This window comes from Alosa pseudoharengus, unplaced genomic scaffold (genome assembly GCF_046254945.1).
Source record: "Alosa pseudoharengus isolate Yale_2024_CS ecotype anadromous, Long Island Sound unplaced genomic scaffold, YU_APseudo_1.1 YU_APseudo_1.1_scf_3, whole genome shotgun sequence".
Lineage (NCBI taxonomy): Eukaryota > Metazoa > Chordata > Actinopteri > Clupeiformes > Clupeidae > Alosa > Alosa pseudoharengus.
This window is the reverse complement of record NW_027468718.1, coordinates 46,881,545-46,904,653: the sequence shown is the minus strand read 5'-3', so window position 1 is coordinate 46,904,653 and position 23,109 is coordinate 46,881,545. Positions and strand designations below refer to the sequence as shown.

General features: G+C 44.7%; 1 protein-coding gene and 1 long non-coding RNA gene across 2 annotated transcripts in view; one reads left to right on the top strand and one right to left on the bottom strand.

The window, feature by feature from the left end:
• Positions 1–23,109, bottom strand: part of ptgfrna (prostaglandin F2 receptor inhibitor a) — a 39,043-nt gene that overhangs the window by 6,041 nt on the left and 9,893 nt on the right. The window contains exons 4-7 of the mRNA XM_076264484.1: positions 20,389–20,766; positions 10,848–11,270; positions 8,469–8,918; positions 5,779–5,886 (exon numbers count right to left, since the gene is read on the bottom strand). Of these exons, the coding sequence (XP_076120599.1) occupies positions 5,779–5,886; positions 8,469–8,918; positions 10,848–11,270; positions 20,389–20,766 (1,359 nt within the window). The remainder of the gene's footprint in view (positions 1–5,778; positions 5,887–8,468; positions 8,919–10,847; positions 11,271–20,388; positions 20,767–23,109) is intronic.
• On the top strand, positions 11,779–12,977 carry LOC143100900 (uncharacterized). The gene is made up of 3 exons (XR_012981966.1): positions 11,779–12,119; positions 12,393–12,541; positions 12,627–12,977. It is a non-coding gene; the product is annotated as an uncharacterized LOC143100900 (long non-coding RNA).

The following is a 23,109-nucleotide window of genomic DNA, read 5'->3' as shown; positions in this document are numbered from 1 at the left end:
CACACTGTGCCTTCCATGTCAGGTGTACCTGGGGTGAGTGTTTGTGATTTATGTGACTGCACAGCTTTGTGAGTCACGCAGCTCAATATGAAGAAAGAAGAACATGCTGATCAGTTGTGGAGATGGGACAGGATTGCATTACAATTTAACAACTTGCATCATTAAGAGAGCTTTTAGGTATTCAGCATGGCTAAACAGTACCTCACATACACATACACACTCAGTCTCACACATCCACATCCTTACACACACAGAGTCTCTCTCTGAATCTGTCCCAAATGCATACACAGATGCACACACATCCCCCCCCCACACACACACACACTCAATTTCTCTCTGAATCTGTCCAAAATGCATACACAGATGCACACACATCCCCCCCCCCCCCACACACACACACTCAATCTCTCTATCCCATACAGAGAGAAGCACACACCACAGTTAATGTTCACACTGCTCCAGCCTGGACTTGCGCACACCGATTAACACACACACACACACACACACACACACACACACACACACACACACACACACACACACACACACACACACACACACACACACACACACACACACACACACACACACACACACACACCATAGTTAATGTTCACACTGCTGCAGCCTGGACTTGTTCTCAGGTTGGCTAAAATGTAGAGCTTGTGGCTACAGATTCAGATATAGGGAAGAGCACAACACTAGCGTGAAGCATCCAGCATTACTCAATGTCTGACCACATCGGTGAGTATGGGTAGTGACACACACACACCACTGTTAATGTTCCGATTACTCTGCATTGACTTGCTCAATGTTCAACCACACCAGTGAGTCTGTGTAGCACTTAGCCGTAGACACACACACACCCTTTGTACATGAAAGACAACACATGGAACAATACCCCCGAGTTTCAGGTTACTCTTTGTTGGAACACATCAGTTCTTGCACCACCTCCACACACACCTCCACACACACACACACACACACACACACACACACACACAAGAGGAGAAAAACCACTGAAAGCTGAGCAGACTGTTTACTTGACAAACTAGTTCAGCCCTGTAAATTAGTGTCAATCATCATCAGTCCAGTACCACCCCTGTATGACAGCAATCAAAAGAGCATGACAGAGCACAGTAAGAAAAAATACTGGTAAAAGAATATCTTCATATCTCTAAAGATATGTATGGATTTACAGTAATAGAAGATACTGCCATATATACAGTGGGTATTGGTAACTATAATACAGGTTACATTCTATTTTGTTGTTGTTCATATTCATTTTTATACTGTAATATATTGTTATGTCACTATGGACAAAAGCGCCTGCCAAATACCATAACTATACTAAACTGAATAGAATAGAATGGAATAGAATAGAATGGAATAGAATGGAATCAACTGAAGTAGCCTAGAAAGTAAAAAAAGTTAAACTAGAGTGGGAGTGACCTCTTTGAAGTTGGAGCTTTGGCAAACACGTCGGCCGCTGCCAGCGAACACCACCACGTACTGCTGTGTTATCAGCTCCAGGCATGTGTGGACAACAAGAGCAGGAGGAGCGGAGGTGGGCAGCTCATGCACTTCTTAAACACACAGCAACTTTGTTTTACGAGCCCAAGCTCAACATTCCAGGGTAACAATGTGGTACGTGTGAGAATGTTTCCGTGTGTGTGTGTGAATTGTGCACATGTCTCTGTGTGTGTGTGTGTGTGTGAGAGAGAGAGAGGGATGGAGGGAGAGAGAAAGGGTTGTATATGTGTGTGTCTGTGTGTGTGTGCTTCTATAAGGAAAAGTATGTCCATGTGCATGCAACTGTAGTTGTGTGTTTGTGTTATATGGTAATGACTGATGTGTGAGACTGTGTGTGTGTCTTAATCTGTCACTAATCCGTTCCAAACCCACTACTTGACCGCCCAATCAGAAACAGACGAAACCACATGTCAGCTGCAGCCATTGGCGACGGCATCCAGCTGTTCCATGGCGACGCCTCCGTGTAACTCCTCCCACCACCATAACCACCATAACCACCATAGCCACCATAACCACCATAACCACCATAACCTAAGCCACATACACACACTCCTAACAAACATCAGCACCAACAGCCACCATAACCTTAGTCACCACCACAGCCACATACACACACACTGTCAAGTTCTCAGGGGATTTTCTACTTCACTTCTGCCCAAACTTGAAAAAGGCCTTGGTCATCAACAGGGTTAGATCAGTTGGAATCAACTCACACGTCTTCTTCTTTAATCTTTCTTCTTTATTTTATTTAGTTAGCTTCTCATGTTCAATTAGGACTTGTTATTAGTTAGATTTTTAAATCAGTTTACATCAGATTATGTCAGGTTGAAAACCTTTACAAGAAAAGAGAAAACAAAACACAAAATACAGCAATTACTAAAAACTGCCTACCTTCAAATATACAAACAAATATAAAGTTCTCCTTAACCCTACATTAATTTAACTATGCAATATTACTACAAAAGCACAGTCACTACCGTGGTTTTACTCCCATGCTCAGGGGCGTAGATTTGCGTGGGGACCGAAGGACGTGTCCACACCAATGTCAAATAACAACTGAAATGTCCCCACCAATATTCAGGTCGAAATGGGGGGAAAAAGCGCTCGCATGCGCTACACAAAGAGTTAAATCATTTCTCACTTCAGTGCTATGGATCATCTCTTACAGATCTTGTTATGTGCAGTAGGGTAAATCGCGCTGATTTGAAGTTACCTATATAATAACTACCAGTGAGCCGCAGTCTCCTGCGCAGCATGGCGCAGCGCTTCAGCTTCACTTCACTACAAGGCATATGAAGTGCGTCCAAATTCACCCATTCTTCTCAGTTGAACTCCTCGAGAAGTAGGCTACTCATCACACATGTGTCACATGAAAGAGCCTTTTCTCAGCTTTTAAACGGTGCTAGCTAGCCACTGTTTGCTGTGATAAACAGTTCGCGAGAAAAATAACTTCAAGAGATTTAATAATTATTCTCTGCGCACATCTCCACATCCATTCGTCTTGGTGGAATATCGTAGGCCTACACACTCTTCACGCAACACATGACAAACCATATATCAGAATAAACAGCAGACCTTACCAAACACAAAGGTGTAATGCATTCCCGTGTATTGTTCCAGAGTAATTCGGTTTTGAAATAAATTGTAGCAAAATTCAACATGGTTTTTCGGCTTTAAGCATTTTTTAAAACTGAGCTGTGCTTACATCGCCTAGATATCTGTAAATATCAGAATCAGAGAATATACAGGCAGCTCACGGTTAAGAGTTTGTCAATGTAGCCTTAATGATTTCTTTTCACAAAATGCTAAGCATGCATTGCATGTATTTAAGTTTCTTAAAACCGAGTTGTGCTTAAATGGGTCAATGCATGATTTCATAACAGACAAAATAGAAAATAAATGTTAAATATAGCCTACATATCTGTACATATTAAAATCAGATTATGTAGGCTACACAGTATAGTTAGATCAAGTTGGACAGTAGCACATTTTAATCATGGATAGTAGTTGGACAGTAGCACATTTTAATCATTTTATATATCTATAGTGGCTGGTGAAAGAGTTGAGTGGTTTTTTTTCAGGGGGGGGGGGGGGGGGGGTTGTGGTGTCCCCACCAAAGCTCAGACCAAACCTACGCCCTTGCCCATGCTACTACTATCATGCTATTACATGAGCTAACATGAGCACAAGGCAGTTAGAAATTAGCTACATTAACTTTAGCACTCTTACCAACAAAATTTGCATTCAACATTAAACTACTGAAATATATTAACATCAAACCATCATCCTACCAGTAGCATCCCTGGAAATGCCCAGCAAGTAAAGTCTTTCCCCACTTCACTATCTTTAACAACAGTTCAACATGTGCTTCTCAGCTCAACTTCACAGCTTCTCACTACATGTGCTTGAAGATAACTCTGCACTTCCTCCTTTCTGGCATGAGAACTGTAAATCTCCACTTCCCTTTTCAAAATAAAAGTCTCTTTTTTTTTTCTTTCTCAAAACAAAGGTCCCTTTCCATTTGCGATCCAACAGCACACACACACACTCCTAACAAACATCAGCACAGACAGCCATCATTACCTTTGCCATTGTCACAGCCACACAACACACTAGCACAGAGAGAGACAGAGACAGACAGACAGGACACACACACACACACTCACCAAAACCAGCACAGACAGCTGCCATTACAAAGTGTCCATCAACAAGAGCCACTAACAAACATAATCACAGATGGTTGCTGTTGAGAAGTCCCTATCAGAAGCAAACGTAAACAAACATGGTCACGGTGGCCATATGTGGTGAAGAGGCGTGGAGACTGAGCAGGATCTGTTTGCCTTACCCTCACCACCCTCACCTCACCCTCACCTCACCCTCACCTCCCCCTCACCTCCACCTGTAGCTCACCCTCACCTCCACCTGTAGCTCATGGTGTTGTATCTGGTGTTGTTGATGTGTAGTATGTGTTTGCATGGGTTATATGTCCTGTTCTCTTCCATCAGGGACCATGTTGGAAAAAAAGTGTTTATCGCTTTTACATGTTATCTCTTGGATCCTTTTTGTCTTTCTATATCCATAAATAAACCAAACCAAAGCAAAACACCCAAGTTCAAACACAATGGTGATCTCATCGCAGAGGAAATCACACCCACCTAAGTCCTAGAGAAAAGAGCAACAAACTAATCAGAGAGAAGGAAAGAACACTCTCCAACACGCACGGCTCAATCAAGGCACGGTGTAAACTTCCGCGAAAGTCCAGATTGGGGTTGGACCGGTCGGGAGGCGCAGTCAGAGCACAGGTGATGAGGAGAGAGGTCGAGGGGTCCATGAGAGGTCAGCCTGCGGCTCCGAGCCCCGGGAAGAGCGATAAGGAAATCAGCGCAGAGCAGACGGGGACCGAGGCGAGGCTGCGCGTTAACTGTGTGTGTGTGTGTGTGTGTGTGTGTGTGTGTGTGTGTGTTAATGGGTGTGTGTTTTCTTCGTCAGGCTGCCAGGGTCGACAGAGGACTCGAGGAGGGAGCGAGAGAGAAGAGGATGGTTTACATCACATCCTGCGGCGAATTACGTGAGTGAGTGAGTCAGAGAACACCACCACAAGACTGTTGACCATCTACGGTGAGAGAATATGGCTCCCCGTGGATACAAAGGACGACAGCATCATGAATCATGAATCATTTATAGATGTTCGAAATGCACACATCCCCATTTGGGGAAGTTCTCATTAAGATGGATGACTAAATAGTCTCGATGAGTAGGCGTGTATATACCTCTAAAAGCACACGCTAATCCAATGGCCTAGTTCATTAATCTATTATATAACACAATGTCCTTGAAGCTGAGACTACAGCAGTGGAAAAGACAAAGAAAGTTTGATCACGACAGCCTGTGGGTATTACCTCCTATAGGACAGTATTTACAGTCGCAACATAATATAAGTGCTGTATATGTATATGTATGTATATGTATATATATATATATATGTGTGTGTGTGTGTGTGTGTGTGTGTGTATATATATATATATATATATGTACATGTGTCATCATGAATGGGAACGACCGTGATGCCATGCAAAATGTGCGTGTGTGTGCGAGAGTGTAAAAGAATGAGCGTGATGGTGAACAGTATTTGTGCGTGTGTACGTGTGAGGCAAATTGTGTGTGTGAGAGAGAGAGTGTAAAGAAGAGACAGAGAGAGAGAGAGAGTGTGTGTGTGTGTGCGTGTGCGTGTGTGTGTGTACTTGCCTGTGTTAGGAGAAGCTCCTACGACAGTAATGATGCACTGAAGTTTAGCTGTCTCTCCTGGAGCCACCCTATGGTGGTCTGAATGAATGGACACATTGAACACCGGACCTGTGAGAACACACACACACACACACACACACACACACACACACACACACACACACACACACACACACACACACAAAAGAGAGATTTAGAGTCATGGAATTCTCTCCCTCATCCTGCTCTCTTTCTCTCACTCCGCTCATGCCTGTACTCGTCCCTCTCTCGGACCTCCCTCTCTCTCCTTTCCAGGCCACTTAAGTAGTCCGGCTCCGGTGGCCATAGAAACAGTGACAGCTCTCCTGTTCCAATCGTGTGTGTGTGTGTGTGTGTGTGTGGGATGCGTGTGTGTGGGATGAGTGTGTGTGGGATGAGTGTGTGTGGGATGAGTGTGTGGGATGAGTGTGTGGGATGAGTGTGTGTGGGATGAGTGTGTGTGGGATGAGTGTGTGTGGGATGCGTGTGTGTGGGATGCGTGTGTGTTGGCTTCCATTGCACCAGTGGTGGGAATCAGCCGGGTTTGTCCAACCTTGAGAATCCCACATCTCCCTCTTCATCTCTCTCTCTCTTCTTCTCTTATTCCCTCTCCCATACTCTCTTTCTTATTTTCTTTTTTCATAGTCCTGTCTTTCTTCTGCTATCTCTTTGGGGACTGTGAGGCGTTCATCCAGGGTCTCTGTGCTCACAGACTAAGTACTAATTGGCAAACTGGCAGTGCCCTGAACATCCTGGAGTCTCTCTTGTTGTTGAGTGGGGGGCCTTGCACCCCCCATCCCCCCCGTTCCCCCCTGCCCAAACATCCCCCACATAGAGAGACTAGGATAAGTACAAGCAGACTCCCCCACCGAGGAGGCAACAAGGTCAGTCTGAGCACACACAAAAGAGCCACCCCCACCGACCCTCCAATCCCCTCTCCCCAGTGATTAACAGCTTTTACCACACAAGCCTCCTCCACTAACCCCCCACATCCCCCGCCAACCCAAGCTGTGGTCCAGTAGAGAATGCCCAGACTCAGCAGCGTCGTGCCTGTGGTGGTGGACGAGAGGAATCTGCCCCGAGGGATCCACTTTACTGGGCTAATCATCCGGTTGGGAGGGGGGGGGAGGGGGAGAGAGAGAGAGAGAGAGAGAGAGAGAGAGAGAGAGAGAGAGAGAGGGAGGGGGGGAGAGAGAGAGAGAGAGAGAGAGAGGTGGTGGTGGTGAGGGGAATTTGGACTGAAACCATGGGAGTCTATAGGGCTTCTTATTCAGAAAATGTCTGTGTGAGTTTGGCATGGACACATGGACACATGTACTAACTACTAACACAAAAACCTTCTGTTCAACAATCTCTTCTTTTGGATGTGCATACGCACACACATACACACTCACAGATGAGCTCATCTCTCTTTCTTGCACACAAATATACAGACATAGCCACTAGGGCTGGGACAACGCGTCGACGTAATCGATGACGTCGATGCAAAAAATACGTCGACGCAAAATATGAGCGTCGATTCGTCGAGCATAACGTGTGCTGCTAAATATTTTTAATTTTACACCTTCAGTGTTTTCCATACGTTGACTAATCTGTGGCTGGGCACCACGAAATCAAAACCGGCCACCACACATTGATGTTCTATGTTGTAGGCCTGCTATTTAAATTAAAGATAAGATAACATAATTTCATTGAGCTGCACTTTTTACTCACACAGCCTTTCCTCGCCCCGCCCGCTCTCTCTCGTAACGAGCCCGCTGCTCCTCCTCTGCATGTGCATTTAACAAAAATTCACGATTGTTGAAGGATTGTTGTTGCCACATAGAAGCACTGCATAGAACACAGTGGGCTACATTGCTATTAAATCCGCTTAGCATCGTGACCATGCTGCGCAAATTTGTTCAAAACCGCTGCATTAAAGTTAAAGTAAACTCTGCTAAGGTCTTATCACAACATAGTACATTGAGGAGACTAAACGAAGTTAAGTTACAGTATGCAATCAAGCAGTAGCCTTATCTCAAAGCTAACGTTAGAATACTGTTTGGATGTCAAGTTTAGCATGCTTACTTGCAGCTGCTTGTATTCATGCAGGGCTCATTTTATTGACTCTGTTTGCAAAATCCAGATGGAAATGGAAAAGTGTTTTCCAAGACTCAAAAGTGCTTGTCCAAAAGAGAAGTACGAACTGTTATTTGAACTACGTTATGAATTGCATCCACACATGATTCCCACACGAACGTCTTAAAATGACTAACTGAAATCTTATTGAATGCTACCTCTGACTAAGAATACATTACTTTGCACTTGTAGTTACTTGCACTTCAGTCTTTTATTTTGGAATCTTAAGAGCAATAAACATATATTGCAATGTTAAATAATTCATGTTTTTTCATTCAGATATGTAAATAAACATGTATAAGTTGCTATTAGTGAATTAATGAGGAGATAATCGATAATCGAATCGGACTGAAAAAATGAATCGTTAGATTAATCAATGCATCGAAAAAATAATCGTTTATCCCAGCCCTAATAGCCACACACCCAAGCACACACGCACCTAGTTGACAATAGTCCCTTTCTTCTTTTCAAAATTATATAACTCCAATATTCAAATCGGCTGGTGCTTCCTTTCTCTAACACACATCACAGAGGAAAGGGGAGGGTGACTGTACCTGTGTCCTCAAACGAGATATGGATCTTATTGGACTCGGCACTGACCACCCTGGTCCAGTCTCCTCCTCCTCTGGTGCCAGACGCAGAGCCAGAACTAGACCCAGACCCCCCCTGTTCCCTGGTCCAGGCGGCGACCTCGCAGTAGTAGAACCCACGGTCCCTCAGCTGCGCTCCGTACAGACGGAACCGGTACTCCAGTGGGCCCGTCTTCTCCAGCGCCACACTGTCCACGCGGCCCGGTTCCGTCCACTCCTCCAGCTGCAGAACAGAGTCTGCGTTTAGGGACAGCACCTTGCGGGAGGCCGCCCCGGACTTCTCTTCCGTGCGCACGAGCACAGAGTAGCCAGGGTTCTGCAGGTTCTGGCCTGTCACGTGGCAGCTCATCTCGAAGGTTGAACCGGCGCTGGAGGCCTCCCGGATCCGGTGGGCCACCACGCTTAGAACCGGGGCTAGCAGAGGACACATAAGACATCAGATCAATCAATCAATCAATCACTGTGATTAAGACATGGGCTACTGATTACCTACATGTAGATCAGAGCAACAAAGGTGACCCTGGAAACTAACCTCTTTCCGTTACAAGAGGGAAATGGTCTGCCAATGGCCTTGATATCCTAATGGAACACCAATCATCCTAATCAATAAGGGATTATCAGAAAGCCGAGCGAGAGGAGTGTGTTGCTTACTAACGAAGCCCTCTCCTAATGACGAGCCCTCAGCTATGGAGTCTAATCATGTGCTGATGCATTCCACACCACGGGTGCTTGAACAAAGATGGATAATTAGCTCCTCGGGTCAATATATGTTGATGCCATGTCTAGAAGACCCGTCTCAGTAGACAGCACATTTCTACATAGTTCAGCATGTCGGTATTTAGTTCCCTTCTGCACTCAGTAAAGTTTTACTAAGAGGACACACTACCTCTTCAACTGGTCAATGACTAATCCCTTAAAATAACCAAGGCGTGTGATGGTCACATGTCATACTACCTGACGTGTTGATACTAGTCAACTAAAAACAACTCAGGCTAAGAGACTATGTTCAAGAGAGACTAAGGCAATCTAGAGCAGTAGAGGAACTCAGTGATCCATGTGTGTAAACAAGAGCCTGTGGCTCGGACCACCCACATATCTATACATCATAAATACTCCTGTGTTTCTTTAACTAAGATAGACTACTAACGACCGTAAGCTCTTGCGCTGTGTTTATTAAACAATTTAAAAGGAATGATTTGTAATCATTGTTCTTTTGAGAAAGCCTCATCTGTCACATCACATGCCTGGGACAGGCATTTTTAAACAAGACTAGATAGTAGAAAAACACATCAATCCTCTAGTCTGGTCACTCTACTCGTGTCCACTGTGGAAGCTGAGACCACCACCAACAACTGAGACAGTGGATCCACTGTGAGCCGACCCGTCGCTCGTGAGAATGAGGAGTATTTCGTAATGTCCATAATTAGAGACAGTTAGGCTCCTCGCACGTCATCAGAGACAAGACGTGTGGCAAATATGAGTCATTGGGGACAGTGGCGCGGCATCGTCACTCTAATGTCGGTCCTCATCTCTGTTGGCCACTGGCCCTCTGGGCAGTCAAAGAGGGCGACTGCTATATGCGACGGAGAACAAGCTGGGGGGATTCTAGAAAGATCCTCTTTTCTCTGTGCCAAGAGCTTGATGGTTATTTTGGGGGTTCAGTCTGGCCTACTAAAAAATCATCATAACACTCATCGGATTTTCTATTAGATGCCGTTTACTGGCAAGTTTCATTACACTGTTTGATTGGTGGCTTAATATGGAGTCTGCATTTGTTTTCAAAGCCACAAAGAGGAAGACAGAAGCACATAAAAAGGGAAGTTGTTTCCCTACTGTCTGGGAAGGATGAGAAATGAAGAAATTGGAATCGATTGAGACTGTAGTGCCTGTGAACTAATGAGTTCCAATAAAACATGGACTGGATGGAACATTCACTCGAGCATTTCACTATGTATGTAAGGGATCATGTACAACAATGTTCAGACAACAGAAACATATGTATGTTGAGTTGAAATAAGTTCAATAACCTCAGAACAACACCGTAAGAATAAAAAACAACAACACATCTTCTCATAAAGCATGAACAAATAGTTCATGCATATTGACTACACTAAACAGATGCGTGACCTAGAAATAGCATGGATACAACAACAAAAACAATCTGTTCAAAAACTGACCTCAAATGGATATTGCAAAAAAAAAAAGGGAAAACAGGCCTATGGCTAAAAATATCTCGCAAATTAAAAATGACATACAGTTATCTTCACCCCAATATGGCCACAGAGAAAACCAAAACAAGAAAAAAGAACAAACGAAAGAAAGTAAAAACACACTCTAACTCACTCTTGGGGCTCCACTGAACTGTGATGGGTGTGGAGGAGATCTCTTTGGCCTGCTCCCAGCCTCCCTGTCTGGAGGGCGTCCAGGCGGACACGCTGCAGGAGTACTCGCCCATGTCCTGGGTGCGCGTGCGGAGCAGCCTCAGCCTGAAGACGTGGGGCTCCCCGCGGCTCAGCGTCACGTCCCCGGACTCCAGCCGCTGCTGGTAGGTCGTGCCGGCAAGCAGGACGCCGAGCTCGTTCAGCGTGCCGATGGTTTCCGTGGTGGCGGAGGTGTCGCCGGGCAGGGCGTTGGAGTAGAGCCAGGTGACGCCCAGGCGGCCATCGCGCAGGTGTTGGATGTCGGTGACCGCGCAGAGGAGCTCAGTGGGGTCGTAGGTGAACTGAGGGGACACCGCTGCGCTGAGGGTGACCTTAAACTCCGGCTCTAGGAGAGGGGGGGAGAGAGAGAGAGAGAGAGAGAATGAGAGAGAGAACATAACTGTTAGAGGAAGAGTTGGACAGAGAAACATGAGGTCAACAAGGGTGAAGGGTGAGGAAAAAGTTTCACCGAGAGTGTGCAGGTAGGCGGTGGGCCGAAGCCGCGTATCTGTTCAACTTTGAAAAATGAGAGATGGATTACTTGTTTTTTTACTATTCAGTAGGATACATTTATTTTAAACGATATGCCACTTGTTGCCACTGACGTTCGTGACGCAGAAACTAGAAATATTAGTTTTATTAACTATTAGTGGTACAGGCGAACGCTGTGGTCCCCAATGTCAATCTACCAATAGCATAATACAATACTGACATACGAATATTACAAGCCTATCAGATTTGGCTATACGAATCAGCTGTTGGACAACATACACACTTTTTTAGCAGCCGTCCGATATGGCTACCTGAGTATGGACATCGCCGAAGAGGATTGGTTTTGTGGGGTAAGTATCTTTGATATAGCCTATTATATATTTATCCCATGTTGGTTTCGTAGACAGCGATGGTCAAATGTGTTTTGTCAATGTAACGGCAATCTTAGTTAATTAAGGTTTGCGTTCTTGGTAGGCTAATGCTTGTTGCTAGCTTGTCGAGCTAAAACTGTCTAGGTACATTGATTTTGAACAAAACGTGTACAAAACGTCTGCGATTACCTTAAAATGCAGTTGTTGTTAACACGGAACGATCTATTTTGTTACAGTGCCTGTTAACTTCCTTAAAATTGGCAGGCTGTATTGACAAGATGGCTATATAATTGGCACATACGGTAGGCTATGTGCAGTATAGAACTTTTGACGTAAGTGACAGTCTTACAAATTAAGTAGCAGTGCTTTATGTCAGTGTTGCATGCATGAAGAGACATTGTAAAAAAGATTTAATTAAAACATTTAATTAACAGATATTTGATAACCAAATAAACAGAGCTGATAGTTCAAGAGGTGAACATCATTCAGGAGAATGCCACTCTAGTCATTGCTTTACCTGTTCTCACACATTGAGCACTGGCATAGGTCTGTACATGGCAGATCTTTTGCATGTACATCTACCCTTAGTACATTTTTTTTGTAAGTGCCAGTACAGCCTCTGGACCTGGTGGCAGTGACATCCACTACACTTCGTAGCCATCTCCAGCCAACTTACACCCATGGCTTCGGCGGTGTACTGCAACCTGATCACTTGCCCGCTGAATATGTTTGTGCAAGCAGTCTTTATTTGGAGGTAAGTCCCTCTCTGAACATTTTCCTGCCTTAAAAAGTTTGGCCCTTGCAATGTTCAGTTATTTACAGTCTTCCTGTTCATACAGGTGAAGCCCGTCAGTGTTTAACAAAGGTCTGAAGATGGGGGTGAAGCTAACTCCTAGGTCTTGGAACAGTCGCAAGTACTCTACAAACTAGTTTCTTAAAGCAACACCAAAGAGTTTTTTTGTACCTTAATATAATGCAACACTGTAAACAAACACCTGTGTCCAACGTGAAATGTGGAATATTTGGGTAATTTTTAGGCTTTTGAACTCTTTACTCAACTTGATGGAAAAAAAGGCTGTAGGCTAAATTAAACAAGTATGGGTGTAGAAGTAACGTTTACAGCATAATGTATGATGGTTGTTCTGTTTCTTTGAACTAACACTAATAAACGTTTTCCATACATTTTGGAATTTGTATTTCGTGCAAGTTTTATACATCCATCACGTCATGAAAAAGTCAGGTAGTAGGCTCTTTAGGCACATGGTACCTACATCATCTACAACCATGAACTGCTGCATGCCTGTAGTGGAAGTTGATAATAAGCCAATAATACCAAATATCAATAAGCCCATTTACAGCTTTAAATTGGGATAAATTCATTAAGTCAGTGTTTCTCTGGAAAGACCTTGCCTGTAAAGAGTGTTGTTGCAGAAGAGGCAGTGCAGAGATTTAATTTGAACAGCCAGGAATCAACTGCTATTCCAGACAACAGTGACTACCACAGAGACTGCTACTGCCATTTCACAAATAAAACCAAGATACAAAGACTAGAGCCCAAAAGTGGAGAGATTTATTGAAAGAAAATGTAACCAAAGTTTGCTATTAAAGATAAAACATTAAAATGAATGTTTGTGTTAACGTCAATGTTGAATTCAACTTGCCCTGTAAATGAGAAAATAAATGGCAATTAGTGGCAAATCTCATATTAGGGGACATTTTAAAGCAACACTAAAGCACTTTTCTTCTGTCGCACGCATGCTATTTGTTTATCCAGCACCCCGGCTTTGCAAATAACAATGTCCACAGACACGGTAGAGTATGTTGCATGATTTTATGAAAGTATGATGTATTGCGACATTCCGAAGCAAGTCAAATTTGTTTCTTTTCATGCATGCAACACTGACATAAGGTTTAGCACTGCTACTTGATTTGTATCTTGTATTCTATACCGCACATATAGCCTACCGCATCGGGCAAGTAAATAGCCATCTTGTCAATACAGCCTGCCAATTTTAAGGAAGTTAACAGACACTGTAACAAAATGGATCGTTCTGTGTTAACAACAACTGCATTTTAAAGTAATCGCAGACGTCTTGTACACGGAGGAGTTCAAAATCAATGTACCTAAAGACAGTTTTAGCTCGACAAGCTAGCAACAAGCATTAGCCTACCAAGAAGGCAAACCTTAATTAACCAAGATTGCCGTTACATTGACAAAACACATTTGACCATCGCTGTCTACGAAACCAACATGGGATAAATATATAATATAGGACCTATCAAAGATACTTACCCCACAAAACCAATCCTCTTTGGCGATGTCCATGCTCAGGTAGCCATGTCGGACGGCTGCTAAAAAAGTTTGTATGTTGTTGTCCAACAGCTGATTCGTATAGCCAAATCTGATAGGCTTGTCATATTCGTATGTCAGTATCGTACTATGCTATTGGTAGAGTGACATGGGCGACCACAGCCTGAACCACTAAGACTTAATAAAACTAATATTTCAAGTTTCTGCGTCACAAACGTCAGTGGCAACAAGTGGCATATCGCTTAAAATAAATGTATCCTACTGAATAGTAAAAAAACAAGTAGTCCATCTCTCGTTTTTCAAAATTTAACAGATATGCGGCTTCGGCCCACCGCCTAAGGGGGATGGGGATGGGGGGAGGAGAGGGAGCATGATAAAGAGAGAGAGAGAGAGAGAGAGAGACAATAGAGAGGGGGAGAAAGAGAGAGGGAGAGAGAGAGAAAGAGAGGGATAGAGATAACGAGAGCGAGCCCTTTCTCTTTTACTTCCCCAAGAGCGCCAGTGAGAGCTGGAGCTGCAGAGTGGAGTGTCATCCACCGTTATCACAGTGGAGTGCACATCTCATTAGCATCTATTTAAAGCCAGCGCGGTGCCACTGCAGATAGGCACAGCTCCCTCAATGTTCCCCTGCACAGACGTGGGGAGTGGGGGGGGGGGGCACAATGGCCTGACAGCTGAGGCTCAACCTTCATTAGGCACTCTAGGCCTTCCGCCTTCCTTGTGGAGTTTAGATTCCTAAAGCCCCGCTTCCCTCTCACAGCTGTCATTGTTATGTCTCACACACACTCACACGTATACACAAACGCTCACAAACACACACACACATAAACATACACTCACAAACACACACACACATAAACATACACTCACAAACACAGTCTTAGCTCAGAGTGTGCCATGGTGGGTTTGGTGGGTTCTGTGGTCGAGTCTTTGTTGTGCTTAGCAACTGAGCAACTGAGTCAAACAAATATTCACACACAGAATCCCCCCACACGGCACAGCCACATCCACAGCCTTGCCAAAGCACACACACACACACACACACACACACACACACACACACACACACACACACACCTGTTATTGTGCAGCAGTTCCAGCAAACCTCCACAACCGCCTCACAGAATCTCCACAAACCTGCTGGTCCGACTCTGACCCATTCCCAGGCACTCTATTACCCATTACCCCACTTAGGAAGAGACAGAGAGGAGAGAGAGAAGAGAGGAATGAGAGGAATGAGAAGAGAGAGAAGGAAAGGGATAGAGAGGAGAGAGGAGAAAAGAAGAGAGAGAAAGAGAGAGTGTGTGTTTGTGTGTGAGAGAGAGAGGAAAGAAAGAGAAAAAGAGAGACCAAGTGTGTGTGTGGGAGAGAGAGAAAGACAGAGAGAGAGAGAGAGAAAGAGGGACAGACATAACGAGAGCGAGCCTTTTCTCTTTTACTTCCTCATGAGCGCCAGTGAAAGTTGGAGCTGCAGAGAGAGAGTGAGAGAGAGAGACCCACCATTCATGCCCCACAACCCATCCTCCCCCCTCCATTAATGCCACAGCAGGTCCCTCTCTCCTGCATTGCTGGCCCCTTGTCCCCTGCAGGGGGAGCACATCACTGTGCTCCACTGTAGTATCGTAACGCTGCCATTAACCTTTAACCCGCTGGCCTTTGAGCGGAACTCTGCCTTCAGAAGGCCAATGTTTCTTTATGCGCCCGTAAAGAGGGAGAGAGAATGTCAGTAAAAGCCCCAATGCCTGGTCATGATTAAACCATCATCACTCACAGGCACTGAACTTCTGCAGTGAGACTCTTCAGAGATTACAGAGAAAGAGATGAGTAATTTTTCATGGAGAAGAAACGACGCATGAGAAGAGAGCGCATTCACTGTGCAAACTTAAAAGAGACTGGCTAATTGGGATCGACAAATCCCTTGCCATTTGATTGGGTTACGCGGATATGCCAGCATGACTGCGAGAAATAACTTGGTTCAGGCAAAACACTTTCTTCTCAATTCCTTCAAACATGCAGAGACCACAAACACCAACCCTGTGTCAATGTCTTGCTGTAACAAAGTTAGCAGAGTTTAGAAACTATTTTTCATTTGTAAATGTTACGCACATCAAATAGCCTACTTGACAGTGTCTCTTGGCAGCTGCATGTAAAGACTTGAGAGACTACTCCAGAGACATTCAACAAAATAGCAATGTCTTGTAGAGCTTCATGGGAAACTCAAGCCCATGCCAGGACTTCTACCATGGACTCAAGCAGTCATTGAAGTTGTTGCTCTCAAAGTTCAAGTACTTTCCGCTACTGTGTTTTGCAAAGAGCCCATAGTTTAAAGGGGGGGGCCCATAGTTTAAAGGGGGGGCCCATAGTTTAAAGGGGGGGCCCATAGTTTAAAGGGGGGGGCCCATAGTTTAAAGGGACTCCAAAAGCTCCAGAAAGGAAGAAGTGCAACACTAAGCAGACCTGGGAAAGCAGATCTGCTGGCTGGCTAGCAGGCTCTGCAAAACTAAGGAAGAAGGGATTAGCATTGTGCTAGCGACGCCACATGAGTAGCCTACCATCCTTATCTCATTCATCCTGCTTACAAACCACCACTCCCTGGACAACTCGAAAAGATCGCCATTGAGGTTGTTGTGAGAGAATGCTTGAGGTAATTGGCACCTGGGTGTTTTTTTCTTCTCCCTTTTACATCAGAGTCTTTCTACCCTTTGTTGTGGACAGCGTCTAGAACGAGTGAGTATTTGGAACAGTGGTGAGATGCCCAGGCAGGATTACAACGGGGTTAGGAGGGTACTCTCTGCATTTAGTCTGAGCTCCATTAGAACAAATGGGACACACTCACGTCCATACACACAGAAAGTGAAAGAACGTAGCACCAGATAAAAGGGCAACGCCAGAAACAGAGACATAACAAAGCATATCTCCGTTAAGGAGGCAGAAAAAGGCAAGAGTCTCAAAAGAAACTACAAGGACACTGCGTAGACCTCATATCCATTTCAAGGCCCAATAGCTGCCTTTAATGCTACATCCTCCATTGTTAGCAAAAGCCAACCTAATGAGTTCCTATCCACAGGACTCAATCCCACAGTTTTCTCAGGCATCAAAGCTTGCCACCCAGCTCCCCCTACACCATTTCCCCTTGAATTTCCCCTTGGGGATCAATAAAGTATCTGTCTATCTATCTATCTATCTATCTATCTATCACCACCACATACCTCTACATCCCTTTGTTCTCCTCCCACTATACACAACGACTCGTCTTGGCTTTACTTCATTCAGCTTTATTAGCATGGCCGTCACATTGTGCAGGGTTGCCGAACTGTGTGAAATTCCAAGTCCACACCAACAATATGACATGGGAGACCCCCCCTCTTTCACTTGTCTCTCTCACACACTCTCTCAAGCACTCAAACACACAATTTATTTCACTCCCACTCCTTTCTGTCTCTCTCTCTCTCTCTTTCTCACACACCCCCCCCCCCCTTACACACACACACACACACACACACACAATCCACACACACACACACACACACACACACACACACGCTGTGTGCATCTGTGAGATGGGAGATGTGCCCTTCCCCCTGACCAGACCCTGCTGGCCACAGGCTCCAGTCCTTGCACCAGCTCAATCCATCTACTGGGGGCTTAGCTATGAAAGAGCAGCCCCCCCCCCTCCCTCCCCCACACCACCATCCCCTCCCTGATAGCAGCCAGCACATAACAAATCAGTCACTGCTTGAGCAAAAACAGGGGATTTCCAAGATCCCCCTTCACCCGCCTCTGAACTGGGCAGAATACAACAAAGCAAACCCGAATCAGAGAGAGAGAAAAACAAGAGAGAGAGGAGTGGCATGAGAGGATTCGAGGATCTAAAAAAGAAAAGATGTAAAGACTAACTTAAACAGACAAGAGAGAGAGAGCAAGCGAGAGAGAGAGAGAGAGAGAGGGAGAGAGAGAGAGAGAGAGTAGAAGAAAGCTGAAACTGTGAAACAAATGGCACGGGTGTGTTCAAGGACCTAAAAACCAGAAAGACGAAGGCTAATTTCAGCGGAACATTAATTAGGACAATGAGGGCCAATTACAGTGGAAAGTGGCACAGTAGAGAGGCTTCCTCTTTCACTGCTGATGAAAACTATGCAGCATGGCACCCTGGAGCCCACACACTCCACAGTGTGTGGAAATGAGCCTGAATATTAACCAGAGCCAGAGAGAGAGAGAGAGATAGAGAGATTGAGAGAGAGAGATGGAGAGAGAGAGATGGAGAGAGAGATACACAAGACAACATCTACATAAATAAGTAAATAAGTGAATGACAATGTTGGAGTTGTCTTGTACAGCTGTCTACAGATCAGGGGTTGTTCTAGCCTTCTACACCTCTGTTTGTTTTGTACACTTCAAACAGAAGACACACATCACTACCCTCATGCGAGAAAGAGAGAGAGAGTGAGAGAGATAGAAAGAGAGATAGAGGGAGGGAGATAGAGAGGGAGAACATAGCTGAATGGAAGTGAGAGCAAGAGAGAGGAAAGACAGAAAGAGGCAGGGCCAGAAAGAGATCCCATCAGGGCAGGAGAGAGAGAGAGAGAGAGGGAGACAAGTGGAAAAAGAGGGAGAGTGAGAGAGGGAGGGAGAGAGAGCGATACCATCGGTGCATAGCTGTGGGAGTGAGGGTACAGACAGATCGACTCCAGAATTCCCCAAACGTTCTCAGAGACTCCATCGGCACTCTCTCTTTCTCTTCACAGAAAGAAAGAAAGAAAGAAAGAGAGAGAGGGAAAAAAAAACGAGCCTGTTCTGTTGACTGAGTGACAGCAAGCATGGAGTCTCTGAGAGGAAACCGTGGGGGTTTTCTAGGCCTCCTGCTCCCCCAAGGAGGCTTCCCAGCATGCTCTCTGATGATGTCAGAGGCGGAGATGGGTTCGCTTTCCCACACACATACACACATACACACACACACAACTGTTCTTTAAAACATGACTCACACACAACCCCCTCTTCCTCACACACATACACATACGCACACAAACAAACAAGCAGGTACACTTGCTCCCTGACAATTCCCCGACTGCTTCCTCAAGCTTCTCGTATTTGGGCTTCAGTCCGTCAACCTGGCACTGTGTTTACAGGTGAGCAGGTGAAGACAGGACTGAAGAGAGACCACGAGATTGACACTGAAGATGATGTTCTTAAAGTGAGCAGGTGAAGACAGGACTGAAGAGAGACCACGAGATTGACACTGAAGATGATGTTCTCACAGCGTTGCCCTCCTCCCTGACATACACAATCATTAGAACTCCAATACACACCGGTGCAAAAACAAACTAATCATAGAAACTCAAACACACACACACTCACACAGAAACTCAACTTCCTCAACATCCCTATGCCAAATCAAATTACCCCTTGAAGCCACCCACTACGAGGTTCTTAATGGTGGTGAGTGGGTTGTGGAAAATCAAATAGAAATGGCCGTTTGCGTAACAAGGGAGCTAGAACCGCAGCAGAGGTGAAGCTGTGGTAAAAGGAAACTCGCCATGGACCGTGACAAGCACAACCATTTCACTGATAACACAGCAAACAAGCCGTCTATAGCCTGGGTGTTCCCATGCTGCCTTGCGCACGATTTGATTCATGCTGCTAAGGCAGCCTGGAGACCATGGAGCAAATTTTCGCCTGAGATAGGGGACCAATCACAGAACAGGGGGGAAAGCAATACGATGATGAGCTATGCACAGACGCATTTGATAGACATCCGTGGCACCCAATAAACGGATCTGGGCATTTTTTTCAAATACGAGAAAATGAACGTTTGGTTCCCAGACCACGTCTCATTAAGAAGTGGTGGCGCTAGCCAGGCTAAGCCGTCTATAGATTCTAGAGTGAAATTTTCCATTATGATGGCAACTGCTATGAATGTGAAATGTACAGCTCCCACTCACTGGTTAATAGTATGGCTGAAAGATTACGATAATCGATTTTTAATCGAAATGGGAACTTTTAGCCATTAGCTAATCGGGAGGGCTGCAATTAAGTTGTAAGTTGTACAGCTTACAACTCTCTCCCCCAATGGTTAATCTTGTCCCATGATGATTTTTGAAATCCATCTCATCCGCCAATGAGCCATTTCCCCAAATTGTACAGCCCTAGTTTAGGGGGTGAGGGAAAAGATATCAGGGGGAAAAAAAGGTTGGCAAACATGGTCATGTTTCAAAAATGTAAAAAAAATCAGAAGCGAACAGACAAAAAGTGGCCATGATGTGGAGTATGCATTGTTCGGTTCAGGGACTTACCGAGCTGGGCCACCAGAACCTGGACCGGGTTGGAGGTCACCTCTGCGGCCTGGTACCACTTGCTGCTGCTCTGGGGCAGCCAGGCCCGCACACGGCAGGAGTACCAGCCCGAGTTGGACCGCTCCACCTTCGGCGCGACGAGTCGAAAGTCTCCCGGCGCCACCCGCGACAGAGCCAGCTGGGCCGAGCCTCCGCTGACCGTCCCGTCCCGGTCCATGCGGACTACAACCTGTGGGCTGGCGGACGCGTCCGACCCCATGAGCCACTCCACCTCCAGACCAAAGGAGGCCCGGTGGCCAGCCACGGAGCAGGTGAGGTTGAGGGTGTCCTCCATGTTTAAGGTGGTGTTCTTCTCCACAGTGACCTGGAGAGAATTGGCTGGAGGAGGGGACATGAAGATAGAAGTGTTAGACATGAAGGGCATGTGTGTGTGTGTGTGTGTGTGTGTGTGTGTGTGTGTGTGAGTGTGAGTGTGAGTGTGAGAGAGAGAGAGAGAGAGAGTGAGTGTGAGAGAGAGAGAGAGAGAGAGAGAGTAGTACAACTGAGTGGAAGAGCGGAATTACTCTGTCTGTGAATGGCTTACATAAAGATAATATAAAAACATTACACTAGTCTGACAACCAATGTGATGCCTGGCAATAATATTAGCAATAATATTGGATGTTGGGCCAGAAAAGAACTCAGATAAAAAAACCTGAGTCTGAGAAGCAAGACAGGATCTGTTAGAAATGGCAAATGAAGGTCACAGCTCTAGTAGGCAAACTCCTGAGGATTTACCAGCTACTGTTACATGCAGTTTAATGGAACAATGGGCTCTGAACCGACAACTCAGACAAAAGTGTCTCAGCCACACAGGAGCGGGCACACTGGACAAATCTGGCCCTGCTTCTGTGCTAACAGGACAGACACCTCTCCTTGTCCACTTTCTGTCCTTAAGTCAAGAGCCCCGTGAGAAGTCAAAGAAAGAAAGAAAGAAAAAAGAAAGAAAGACTAGAATGACTGCTCAAAAATTATCAGAAATGAGAAATGAGAGAATTCATTTTGTATCAGATACGCATAACTGTGAAGGTCAACATCTAGAAAAAATAACATTTGACAATCTTTCTGATAAAGCCTTTGTTTTCAAGGTCTGCCTTTGCATAAAGCCTTCTCTGACCTGAGGAGAAAATGCCAGACATTTCTGAAATGAGTCTCACTCATACTCTGACTAAGAGCTGAAATGAGTCTCACTCATACTCTGACTAAGAGCTGGGCCATAGGAAGAAAATGAAAGGGAATTTCTAAACATCTCTTCTTCTTTCACTTCCACCTTCGCGCTGATTGATGTTCTTATCTGTTTGAACTTCTCTACTGCACACCCCATTAAAACAATGGATACATTAATCAACTGTCTAGCTTCCAGAACATTGCATCCAACCGCAGGCCTGAATCAGTGTTCACTCAATTCCTCAGAGCAAAATGTAGGAAGGCCAAAACCAATGGGCCCAACACAGGATATGATCCTTTTGCTAGTCATAGCTGGGAACGCCTGTGTCATTAAGATATGGATGCATGAAAGCAAGAGACCATTTCAGTAATGTACTAATCTTGCATACACAAAACTGAGAGTGCATAATGCATGTAGTGTGTAGTTTAGTGACCATTCAGTGTGGGACTGTGTGGAGCACACACACACACAGACACACAGACACACACACACACACACACACACACACACACACACACACACACACAGCGGTTCTATAGACATCAGTAATATGTGTCATGGTGGTCTCTGGCTTGATCTCTAGTTGAGCTCTGCTGTTCCTTCACACCAAAACACATATGGGTGCAATTTTGACTGCCAGCCCCACGGAGGTCATGCAATCATTTGTTTGTTTGCTTGCTTACTTACTCTCGGATAAGTGTTTAATCAGTGAGCTAGGCGACTTGACCTCTTAAGACAACAAAATATAAACAAAACCCCCTCTTAAGAATGACTAAGAGGTCTAAAATAACTTCCTGGCAGTTTTGCAGACCGCTCGCAAGCAGGCACAGAGGTTTAGTTTGATCTACTCCGCACTTTTATCCAGTTCATGACCCTCACACTGTAAGGAATTTACTATTTCTGATAATCATGTGAGCAAGCACCACTTCAGGGGAAAAATAGCTTTCTAAACAGCATTAAAAACAGCTTTCTTTAAAAAAACAAAAAAAGCTTTTATTTAATTCAGTTTCTCATGGTCTGTGGCTGGTACAATGGCATTTGATCTGAACTCTTTGGGATTAAAATACTTCTGATTCAAATTAGGCTTAATAGAATTGAGTGGCAACAGAGAGACATGTGACGCGTTGTTGAGCCTCCTGGCGCATGGAGATATATATGGATATATATGGATATATATGGATATATATGGATATATATGGAGATATATATGGATATATATGGATATATATGGAGCTATATATGGATATATATGGAGATATATATGGATATATATGGATATATATGGAGATATATATGGAGCTATATATGGATATATATGGAGATATATAGGGATATATATGGTTGTATGGAGATATATATGGATATATATATGGAGATATATATGGATATATCTGGTTGTATGGAGATATATATGGATATATATGGAGATATATATGGATATATCTGGTTGTATGGAGAGATATATGGATATATATGGTTGTATGGAGATATATATGGAGATATCTGGAGATATA